At 43.6% G+C, this 12500-nt stretch overlaps 1 protein-coding gene across 1 annotated transcript in view; it reads left to right on the forward strand.

Annotated features, from left to right (window-relative positions):
• cacna1ba (calcium channel, voltage-dependent, N type, alpha 1B subunit, a) overlaps positions 1–12500 on the forward strand; it is a 191974-nt gene that overhangs the window by 164499 nt on the left and 14975 nt on the right. Inside the window, 9 exon segments of the mRNA XM_063193722.1 lie at positions 348–498; positions 812–939; positions 2481–2577; positions 5977–6082; positions 8773–8880; positions 9420–9550; positions 9832–9983; positions 10628–10760; positions 11269–11376. Of these exon segments, the coding sequence (XP_063049792.1) occupies positions 348–498; positions 812–939; positions 2481–2577; positions 5977–6082; positions 8773–8880; positions 9420–9550; positions 9832–9983; positions 10628–10760; positions 11269–11376 (1114 nt within the window).

A 12500-nucleotide genomic window follows, 5' to 3' on the forward strand; every position in this document is an offset into this window, starting at 1 on the left:
GTAAATACCTAATATTATACTTTTCATACTCTGGTTGTTCTCTGTCTTCCTTTCTTTCGTTTCTCCTTTCCTTCCAGGAGTGCTGCATGTAAGGCCTTTAAGACAATTAACCGTACTATTGTCCTTTTTCGCTCTCACTCTATCACTTCATCTCTTCTCCTCTTCCTCCCTCCCTCTTTTTTTCCTTTCCTTTTTCCAGGAGTGCCACTGGTGAGGCGTGGCATGAGATCATGTTGATGTTGTCTGATCACAATTAACCATAATATTGTCTTTTCCGCTCTCACTCTATCACTTTATCATTACTCCTCCTCCCTCTCTCTCTCCTTTCCTCCTTTTCCTCTTTCCAGGAGTGCCACTGGTGAGGCGTGGCATGAAATCATGCTGTCGTGTCTGAGCCAGCGCACGTGTGACGAGAGATCGGGCACGCAGGGCAAGGAATGCGGCAGTGACTTTGCCTACTTCTACTTCGTCTCATTCATCTTCCTCTGCTCCTTCCTGGTCAGTTTGCGTAGCGTTGCCAGGGTTACCAGGGCTCCCAATGCATGAACCCACACGTAGCATTACGTAGCATCACGTAGCACCTTCATGAGGCCTTATGCCTCTACGCATGGGCTTTCTTTTTAATATGTCCATTTAGGACTTGTCAACCATAATAAAGACAGTTTAATTGAAGTGCCTTAGTCAGAGATTTTTATCTCATTTCATCATTTACGATACCTTGGACTAAAGACTACTCAAACCTAAGAAGCCAACAGATCATCGGTTTAAGAGCACTCCATAATCTACAAAACCTTATGATTGTTTATTGTAGATGCTGAATTTGTTTGTGGCCGTCATCATGGATAACTTTGAGTACCTGACCCGAGACTCGTCCATCCTGGGCCCCCACCACCTCGATGAGTTCATCCGGGTTTGGGCAGAGTACGACCCGGCAGCCTGGTATGTCTGCTTTTGGGCGCCCGTGGCGGCCCCCCGCGAAGAGATGGATTGCACTGCTCATACTGTACTTTTTGCACTGTGATAAATTGGCAAATTCACCTCATTTTTGAAATGGAAGCCAGGGCCTCTCTTCCTGCATGATTATGTAGCTCTAGGCTTAGAGATTTAAATTTGTTCTCTTTTTCTCAAGACGAAATGAAAAGAAATGCTGATATTGTGAGTGAGAGGTGTACTGTACTGTAGCATAGTCTGATCCCTCAGGGTAGAGACACATCGGGTACAGTGCAGAGTAAAAAAATGCAATTCTTAATCAACATTATTCTGACTGGTCCCATTCGATTTTAAAGTTAAATTCAACATGAGTGTTGAGTGCTCTAAACCAGTGTTACTGGAAACCCTCTAGGCAGCCTGATCTCACAGATTTCTGTGAAATCAGCACAGAAAGTTGGCACAAAAAATCTGTAAATTAGAAAACATTTAATCTTGGCAAGCTGATTTTCTTGGCTAGCTGGTGTTTCAAGTAAATGTCAATCTTATTTGAAGTGAAATCATGTAGCTTGTACTTTTAAACTAGAACTTTTAAACTATTTAGACTTGTTTTATGACATTTGCCAGTGGGGCAAGTATTTTGTCTTGGTCAGATTGTTTTACTTGTTACAAGCAATATATTTTTAAAACCAATAAAAAAAATCTGTTCAAAAATCTGTTCAAGAAAAGATTTTGCAAAAATTCTGTGTTGGCTTAACAGAAATGTTCTCTGTGATGACCACGCGGAGATGCTTTCTCTATGTTCCTACAGCAATATGTTAAGTGCATCGTTGGAAAATTGACAAACTGGTGGTGAAATAGCCTACCTTTTCTAATCGGTCGATATCAAATTCTGTTACTAAACAAAAGATTGATATAGCAATTTAGGCCAAAACAATCCCTAACCCTAACCTGTTATTAAAAACATATTTTTAAGAAATACCTTTTCCACTTGGTTGATACGCTATCAAATTCTTGTACTAAACAAAATAATGTTAGCAGTATAAGCTCAGACCACACAAAAACAATCCCTAACCCTACCTTGACAGCAATGTTTTTTGAGAAAAAAAATCTTGTAAATGAAATTAGAAAAATCCTGAGAGAAAACAAGTTATTATGGGGAAACATGGAGCAGTGGAAATATACAGAATATACAGAATTTCGGCAAAATCTGTTAAACTGCCACAAATTTTGTGTCACAATAGTCTGTGTTTATTTCACAGAACTCTGTGAAATCATGTTGCTTTAGATGTTAATTGAACACTCAAAGAGTTGATGCAAGACTTCATTGATTGGGACCATATCTTTAAAGTAATATGTGACAACTTCATTATTTCCATCCTGGTAACAACAAGCTTATAACAGCCTTAACACATTGATGTGCCTTAAACACATAAAAAAGGAGGTCTTGTAAGTGTTACCGAAGTCGGCCCTCTTGCTCTATTTACTGTTCTGCTAGCCCTGTCCTTTAAGCTTTGTGTTGTTATATCTCCCTTGTTTGTTCTCCCCCACAGCGGACGCATTTCCTATAAGGATATGTACAATTTGTTGCGCATTATCTCTCCTCCCCTTGGCTTAGGGAAGAACTGCCCTAATAGGGTAGCCTACAAGGTTTGCAAACCCCAGTGAACGTTTTACGTTTGTTGCCACTTCCTCTGGGTTACCGCTGCCACAGCACCTGTGCTGACAGTGAGACCCCGGTGAACCGGTGAATGAATGGCTGTGCACTTATTTTGAAACTCGCCTACACACAAAGCACTTGCCCTACCAGACTGACTGGCTTTGGTTTTTTAACGGATTGCGGGACGGGAAACAAAGGTTTTTTTCAAAGTCACCATCTGACCAACAATCACATTCCACGCGCCCCCCCAGCAGCCTGATGAAGCACCCAGTTCACTTGCATTTACCGAGCTTAAAGTTAAAGCCTTTTGCCTTTTGCCTTTGCCAGCATTAACATTTCCTAAAATTGTAAAGCATTATCTTGTCATCATATTTAAAAAAAAATAAAGAAATTACAATTGCAATTCCTTTATTTAGATTTTCAAGCCCTACTATTGAGTTACGAGGTGTGACAGATTTTGGATGGTGAGAGGCTAACCCTGGGAGTGTGATTGGTTCAGAAGGCCCGACCTTGAAGCCTCTGTTTCCATGGACCATGTTCAGAATCCCCTCGATGTCTCTCTGCATGCCCAAAGCAGACATCTCTAGTACAATGCAGCCATTGTTCTTCTTCTCACCATCCTTCACAATATCTGACGAGATCCTCCACCACCATTCACCTCTCTCACCAGTCTCGCCATTACCATCAAGGCCTCTCTCCTCCAGCCTCCCTCTCCTCTCTCCAACCCCCTACTCCCCAGACCCCCAGACCTTCCTCTGCTAGGACCATAGGTCTCTCTGGTTCTCTTGTCCTGGTGGAATCCCCCCACTACCCTCTCCTCTCTGGATCCATCTCTGCTCCTGGTCCAGGATCTGGGGGTTTGCGGATGGCATCCACATCCATGACTCTTGGAAATCTCAATAACAAAAGATTTCTGTTTTTTTGTTGTTTGTCTTTATTTTTTTCTTTGTTTTCCTTTCTTGTCATTTCTTCTCCCTCTGTGTCTCTAACTTACCCCTATCCTCCCTCCTTCTCCTCCTCCTCCTCCTCCTTCTCCTGTTTTGGGTTTTTGGTTCCTCTCTGTTCCCTGGTGTGAAGCGGCCGTATGAAGTACCGTGATATGTATCAGATGCTGCTGCACATGTCCCCACCCTTAGGTTTGGGGAAGAAATGCCCGCCGAGAATCGCCTACAAGGTAGCACCACCCTCCTGTCCAATCGCCAAAACCCAAAACCCTGCTGCTCACCGTATCCCTCCTCCCATTGGCTTAACTCCTTGGCCAATCTCTGTCTGGCCCCCGTCCCTTCTTGGTTTGGTTGGTCATTTGTGCATTTTTTGCTAGCGCTCCAGAGCCTTTTGTTTCGTTGGTGAAGCTACTTCCTACTTGCTTCCTTCCTTCCTTCCTTCCTTCTTCCTGTCCCTCCCTTTCTTCCTGTTCTCCTGGGGCACCATGCTACCCTTGCAACTTACTGTAACCCGTCAAGTTGGCAGCAAGTTAGTGTGAAGAGGCCGACTAGTTTTGATGCGAACGATAGCCAGACAGCAGAAAAGTGTACCTTGAACACTGATGGCTTTTGTGTGTGAGGGGCTTTAACAAATAACCGGGCCAGTAGATTTACAGTGAATGGGAGAGGTGTACTAGAATCCAAATTCATTTTTTTCTGTGTTGTTTTTAACATCATCTCCATGTTTGAAGTTGTGTCCCTCACCCTGCATTGTGTAGGGGTTTTTGCACCATGTATGATGCAATGCTAAAAGGTAGCATGCACATTGCACACCCTACTAATTTTACTTAGGTTGGTTGAGAATGCTTGCTCATGTCCCTTTTTTTGCAATATCCACACATAACTTAACATGTCTACTCAAATGATTTATAGTTACATGGGGGAATGACTGATCTTTTTTCAAAAAAAATATTCAGAACTCTATTTTTTTGAGAGGAAGACTCGTGTGTAGATACTGCTCCATACTACATCATGTTTTTTTCATCTTGACGCTTTTTGCCTTTTTTTCAAATCCTGGTACATATGTATGTACAGTATCATTGTGTATGTACAGACTCTTTTCTTGGCCCATCTTGCTCAATCTTCTCCCGAGTACCGTCACTACGATACGGTACTTGGTTCTTTGTGGAGCAGTGTGTATTTTCTTTTATGCCATGACGGTGGCAGACGGCAGTTTGTCTTTTTTGTATTTATCTTACGAGGCTTTAATCTTTCCATTTCTCTTTTTCTGAATCTCTCTCTTCCCTCTCTCTCTCTACATGCCCCTCTATGACATATCTATTTTCTGCCATTTCTTCCTCTATTTTCTAGTCTCTGTATATCTTAGTCTTCTTCTTCCTCTCTTTGCACAAGTGTGTGAATGTACTTAAGTTATTTTTCCCTCCTGTTTCATTCTGATGGTCTGTTTTTTACTCTTGCACTGCTACTGCTAGTGGACGTATGCTCTTGTCTGTTTGCGGGAGCTCAACTCTTTCTAGGAAACTAGTGCCATCATAATGTGCAAGATTTTGCACATACATACATACACACAAGCAGACACATATGCATGCACGCATGCTCGCACGTATTCACACACACACACACACACACACACACACACACACACACACACACACACACACACACACACACACACACACACACACACACACACACACACACACACACACACACACACTGTCAGTAGTACCAGTTTTCAATAGTGAAGCAAATTGAAAATTGAATCCGAAATGAAACTAGCCTTTAGCCAATTTGTATTTGTGACAAAGCGTAGTGTGCAGAGTCGAGCTCCCAAACTCTTGTGAAGCACCTTCATGTGTACATGCTTCTTTCCTCACTTTTCTGTCAATCAGTGTCTATCACACCAACACACCCTTGGCTGCAGACGGTAGCCTGTTAGCTGTGAATGTTGAATGTTTTGACTTCTCTTCCTTTATTTCCCATCATTTTTGGAGGAAGCATTTTGTGTGCCACATAAAGCTACTGCTACTGAGTTGTAACATCAGAACTGTTCATTTGACTATTTGTTGTTCACTACAGTACGCACTATGACACACAGCAATTAGCAAACATTTTTATCAGACTATCAAATATAATCAAATAAATAACAATATTGAATGTGTACAATGATAATAATGTGATATATCACTTCCCCCCAGATTGTGAATGAATACCATGAAATAAGTTCATCAAGTGGATTTGAAAAAATTGTTCTGACATGAGGGAGCTTTAGGCAGCGCACAGACTGTTTCCTCCTCAAAGAGATGTGATGCGTAGTGTACTGTATTGTTACGTGCGGCCATCATGCAGGCCTGTGCTCTAGAGGGTGCCAGTCTGGCTAACCTGTCTTGCTCCCCTCACCTCACCTCCCCTCACCTCCCCTCTCCCGCTCCGTGACTCCCGTAGCGTCTGGTGAAGATGAACATGCCCATCGCCGATGACAACACGGTCCACTTTACCTCCACCCTCATGGCTCTCATTCGCACCGCGTTGGAGATCAAGCTGGCCTCAGGTAAGGCTTCCACCCCTGCTGCGGGGGAAAGGTACTGTAGCTCGGGGAATCCCATGCTGTTATGCGCAATCGTTCCCAACTGAAAGACAGCATGGATTCCATTGCTCAGTGAGGGTACCAGGTCTTGGGCTCCAATCAGAGGGCTGGAAAGGGGGTTGAATTCATGGTGAAACTTCTTCAACTACTCGGTGACTACCTCGGCTTAGGTTTGCTTTCTTGACTGCACCATGTTTGTTCCAGGGAAGGTCCAGTTCCTGGGAAGGTCCTTGGATGTGTCATGGAAGTATCCTGGTATTCACATGGAATGGGGAAAAAGATGTGACTCGAAAAATGAAGATAAAGTCCACACACCAAGTTCCCATTTCTATTCTTTTAATATAACGTTTCGGGCAGCATGCCATTCATCAGACATGTCTGTGTGCCTTGGTGTGTAGACTTTGTTTTCATTTTTCGTGTGACTTTGCTGGTCCTACACCCAAAACTATTTTTAGATGGATGTTTTTTAAAAAATATATATATACTGAAAAAATGTGGCTCCCATTGTGGGTACACTATGCTACTTGGTACACGAGACACCTGGAGAAGGAGGAAGGAATAGGAGGGTTCAATTCATCCTAGCCCCTTGACACCCTGTTGTGGCCCCCCGCTTTGTCCATCCATCAACACACACCATCCCCAGGAACATTGCCTCATCTTTGTGCTCTGTTTCTGATAATACCCAAGAAACTATGTACGGTATGTCAATCTGGTAATGATCACAATATTGCAATGATAACAATGGTATTGCAGTGATAATGATGTTGAACATGGAAACGTTTCCTATTCAGAAGGAAAGTACGGGAAATGTTCTCAAGGGCTTCATCTCTAAGGTCTCTTCACCTTACTTTGACTCAGGGCCCCAGGGGTTAGACCTACTGTTGAACTGCAGTGTAAGAAATACATTCCAAATGCAGTACATTCCACACGCCTCGTTTGGAGACATTGGATGAGATGTAAAATGTGCGTGTCAGTATTTGTCAGTAGATACACCGTAGTCCGTTGCTGCGTACGTATACTGTTATGTGTCTGAAAAACTCACGTCACTATTACAGTCTGCTTCTCTCTTTGATGGAGCGGTGCTGCCATTGTGTTGGACATACTCTCACTGCTCTGCTTTCCCGCTTGGTGGTTTGCGGAGCTGACAGAAGCTAGACACTGATATATCTAGCTAAAGTGACAAAAAACGAGGCCGTACGTGTTACTTTGGGAGAGGGCTCTGGGGTCATTAATAATTCACGCGTCCCAGGAATAATCTGTTCCCCTCGCAGTCTAGTGCGCTTATTAGGCAGAGGTGATGCAACTGGAGCAGAGAGGGAGGGAAACGTCTTGACGGCAGGCCACTACTCTTTGCTCGGCTAAGCCTGACAAGTCAGACATTTCTTTTTCGCTTTGTTGTGTATTACACAGTAAAACAATGCAGTGTTAGTTCGACACTTTGAGAGTTAACATCTGTCTAGAGTTCATTTGGTCCCACAGTACTCTGTGTTGAATGAATTAACACTGTATTTTTATGTATAAATGTATATGAAGGTGGGGTGTGTGTTTGCTGTGCTGGACAGAATACAGTAGATCTGATGGCTGAGAGTAGTGATGACACACAAACACACAATAAAATGCTGCTCTGAATGGTGAGGTTTGCAGTTTTTGCCTTTTGAAGAACTGTTTGTTGCTACCATGCTGTACGTCTGCTGCTACTACACATCTGAGACTGACGGTCTTTGCTTTGGGCAAATTGGGAATGAAGCCGCAAATGATCAGTAATGTCACAACGGACAAAAAAACTGTGGCACATTAGTGGGATTTTAATACGGTTAGCACTTTTATCCGTTTTCCTTTGCTTTCCCTGTGATTGGAGTGCAGCGCTGTGTGTTTGTTTAATAGGCTTCCCCTCCCTAATCCCACTTGCACTCATTAGTGTGTCTTGTGTTGGTGTCGTGTGTGTGTGTGTGTGTACATATGTGTGCGTGCACATGCGTTTGTGTGTGTGTGTCTGTGTGTGTGAGTGTGTGTAAGTTTTTGCGTGCGTCTGTTTGCTTGTCTGTATGTGTTTGTGTGTGTGCGCGCGTGCGCCTGTGTACGTGTCTCTAAGTGCGTGTTCGTGTGCATGCGTGCGTGCGTGCGTGCGTGCGTGTGTGTGTGTGTTTGTCATGTGATGTGATGTGTGGTGTGTGAGATGCCGTTCTGGCTGCTGAGTGTCTGATGGCACCATATGTGTCTCTCAGGCTCCGCTGCTCTATGTCTCTCTGTGGCATAAACGTTAAAACCACGCTTCGTCTACGCTGCCTTGTAAATACCGTAAATCTGGCAGCAAAAAGTTTATTTTTTTGTGTTTTGGGGGAAAATAAACTCTGACTCAATACTCTGTAGTACTCTACAGTCAGCAAGGGGAGCTGGAGGGAAAAGGCTATGACAGATTTGAGGCCGAGGGAGGCCGTCTCTTTACTGATGATTCAGCACACACACACACACACACACACACACACACACACACACACACACTACACACTACACACACACACACACACACACACACACACACACACACACACACACACACACACACACACACACACACACACACACACACACACACACACACACACACACTGCGCTACGCTACGCTACACTCATCTCTTGTGGTTTGTTTCCAGGGATGGTAGCCCAGCGACTGAGCGATGCCGAGCTGAAAAAGGAGCTGGCAACGGTGTGGCCTAACCTGTCCCAGAAAACCATGGACCTGCTGGTGACTCCACACAAACGTACGGATGGATCTCATCTCAATGCCTCTCTCTCAGCATTATTATGAAAGTGGGAAGCCTTTGTGGCTGTCTGTCTGTAGGAGGATATTTGTTCTGTCTGCTGAGTAAATATACTGTATCTGTAGCTGTTTTGTGTTTGTGTAATATCTGTTGTACCTTGTCTTTTTGTTCTCAACACCATTTGTGTTTTTTATTATTACATCAGGTTTGTCTGTGTGCGATCAGTTTGACTGTGTGTGTGCTGATGCCCCCTTGTGGTTCAAGTCCCATCTAACACTTTCCCTCACACACTTTTTTCACAGCAATACATTGTTTACTGTTGAGTATAGGATTTACTGTACGTGTAGCAACATACAATTGTCAGTCTTTGAATCAGTACTATTTTTTTTCTTTTTATCTCTCATGCTAAAATGCTTCTCATGTTTTCTTATCTTTTTGTATCTAAATTTGTCTCTCATACATGTGACAAGGTTGAACCCAATCTAATCTAATCTAATCTAATGTGATGTTTGTGTCCCTTCAATGCTTGAAATCCTCAGCCAATGAGTTGACGGTGGGGAAGGTGTACGCCGCCTTGATGATCTTCGACTACTACAAGCAGAACCTGGCTCAGAGGCAGAAGGAGCAGGCCGCGGCAGCCCAGAACGCCCCCTCCACCACAGGCAGTCAGGTAGGCCATCCACACACCCACCTGCCCAACCACACCTCATACAGACAGATGGGGATACTGTCAGAAAGCTACAGGGCCCTTACACATACAGTTTTTTTATAAGAGTAATGTATTTATGAGCGAGCAGGGTAATTTTCCACTGGTATTCATTTTGACCAAAAGTTTCGTGACAGAAAAAGAAAAAAGCTGGAGATACAGAACACATGACAGTGGTCACGTCTCTGTCTAGTTTTTCCACCACTGACCCCAAAAACGACCGCTTATCTCCTCCTCCACCTCAGCATATCCCACCGAAGAAGATGGACGCCCTCGTCCAGCCGATACTGCCGCTCACTAATATGCCGGACATGGACGTGAACAGCATGGACTGTCCCTCGGAGCCTCAGGCCCAGACCCGGCCCAATTCCACCACCTTTAACAATGGCCGCACGCAGTAAGCCTCTTCACACGGCCCACTTCACACATTTGCCACCTTTACATAATGTTTTCATACCGAATTAGTAATTAAGAATTACTGTGAATAGTTCTGTCAAGTTTACATTGCACTTTCATTTAATTCCAGAATTAAGTGTTTATGATGTTTTCAAAGCAGAATAAATGTTATTAATTGAGTTCATTCTGAATGAAATGCCTCATGCGAGCGAGCCCACTAGATATTAGAAAGTTCCTTAAAGAATCTTCAGTTTGTCTATGTGGAGGAACCGCTTAAAGCTCTCTGAAGAACCTAAATGTTGTCTGAGGAACCCATTTTTTATAAATTGGTTGGTTGAAAGAACCCTAAGGTTTTATTGAAGGTTTTTCAGAGAACTCATTCAACTTCCATTTGCCCTGATGCGTTCTTAAAATAATAATAATACAATACAGAAGAGATGAAAAAAAATACATCCAATGTCATAGTGGCTTTACGTATGTGTTTTATATAATTTGATGTGTGATTTTACCGGTATTAAACATTTCAAAAATCACCACCTCCAAATAACAATGGACGTACCCTGTGTGGCATCGCTGCCTAGTGGTTACAGTGGTGTCCTGCCTGTGTCTGTGCCTGTGCCTGTGCCCGTGCCTGTGTCTGTATAGGCATTGCCATGACAGTAGCATCAGGGGATCGTCCTCCTGGGCGTCAGAGAAGCCTCGGGAGTTGCAGAGGCCCAGCAAACGGCCCCTCCTCAGAGGACCGTCAGGGGATGACGCTGATCCAGACACTGCCCAGGTACTACAGTCAAAGGCAGATTTATTGGCACATTTTGCCGCATGTACTACTAGACACACAAAGGGGGGGAGGGAGCGATTGTGTTTTTCACTGCCCTATTAAAGGTCATGGAATGACTATGATCCCCAACATGAAATGTAATGGTGTGGTATTGTAAGTGTTTTAGTTTTGTACTTCTACCTGTAGGTAACGCATATTTGACAAGTTAAAATGCATATTATAACGGTGAAATGCGCTTGAGAATTGAGTAGTCACAGTTATCAGCCTTGTGCTCTACCTGGTGGAGAAGTGAGAAAACAGGATGAATAACCTCTTTAAAATGGTAATCTATTTGGTGTGTGTGTGTATGTGTGTGTGTCTGTGCGTGCATGCGTGTGTGCGTGCGTGAGTGTGTGTCTGTGTGTGTGTGTGTGCTTGCATGCGTGCGTGCATGTGTGCGCGCTTGTGTGTGCGTGTGTGCGCATGTGCGTGTGTGTGGCCATGTGTGTGTGTGCGTGGCCCTGTCTAGGAGTCTGTTGAGATGAGAAAGATGGAGCACAGCAGCAACCCTGGAGCCTCGTGTCTGGAGAGCCAGGGCAGGGCAGCATCCATGCCCAAACTCAGTGCAGAGATGCAGGTACAGGCACACAACTGGCCCATAGTCTCCAGCTACTGTATGTAGGCCATAGTCCACATACATAGTCTATACCCGAGATTTAGAAGTTATAAACTGGGATTCAGAAGTTATAAACCATATCCAAACCATAATATACCATATGTCGCATACTCCAAATGACCTGGCTTTACCTGTCGTACTTAAACAGGTGGTTATTCAACCAGGGTGTCACCTTGCTTATCAGCAGTAATGGGCAACCTGGAGTAATTTGTTTTCAATCCAATAAATACCACATCTTCCAAACGACCTGTTTTGTTTACCTGTCGGGACAGATAAAACCAGGTCATTACCTCGGCCAAGGAGGTTATGTTTTCGGTCGCGTTGGTTTGATTCTCTGTTTGTTTGTTTGTCTCTCTGTCTGTCAGCAGGATAAAAAGTTAAGAAGAGATTTTTATGAAATGTTGTGGAGTACGGTAGTTGGATATGAAAAAAGGAACAAGTGATAACATTTTGGTGGTGATCCGGACCCAGGATTTTTAAAAAAAGATTCTTCACCTTTGTGGGATAGGGCGAATTTTGACATTCCAGTTTTTAACTCCACAAAAACAAGGCAGAAAGACTTGAATAGTCTAATATTATATGTATAGGCATAGGATGTTATGGCATCAGTGACCCCATAGCCTTGGTGGAGGTGCGCACTCTCTGAGTGCTTCTAGTTTGAAATATGTGGCACTGGATTGTAGCTTTGGCCCAGTGGTGTAGTCTACTCTTTTATGGTGGGTATGCTGTATATTGGAGCATTTTTGAAGTGGGTATACTGTATATATTTGTGCCATTCAAAATAATAGATCAATCAATTTTAAGTGGGTATACTGAAATCCCTGACATTTAGAAGTGGGTATACTCCGTATACCCGCGTTCTACGTAGACTACACCACTGCTTTGCCCGTCATTGGTTTATACTGTTCTGCCTTTGCCATTGCCCTTATCAAGGAAGCACACAAGATGGTTTCATTTTTTCCCCGTTCTTTTCTACTCTATGTTGCTATAACGACATCATCACTGGACAAAAAATAATTTTGCAAACCGGATCAAACATTGTCAGCATACAGTAGAGCAAGATCACATAAGTCATGCATGCTTTT

Source organism: Engraulis encrasicolus, chromosome 3, assembly GCF_034702125.1.
Source record: "Engraulis encrasicolus isolate BLACKSEA-1 chromosome 3, IST_EnEncr_1.0, whole genome shotgun sequence".
In the NCBI taxonomy this organism is placed as follows: domain Eukaryota; kingdom Metazoa; phylum Chordata; class Actinopteri; order Clupeiformes; family Engraulidae; genus Engraulis; species Engraulis encrasicolus.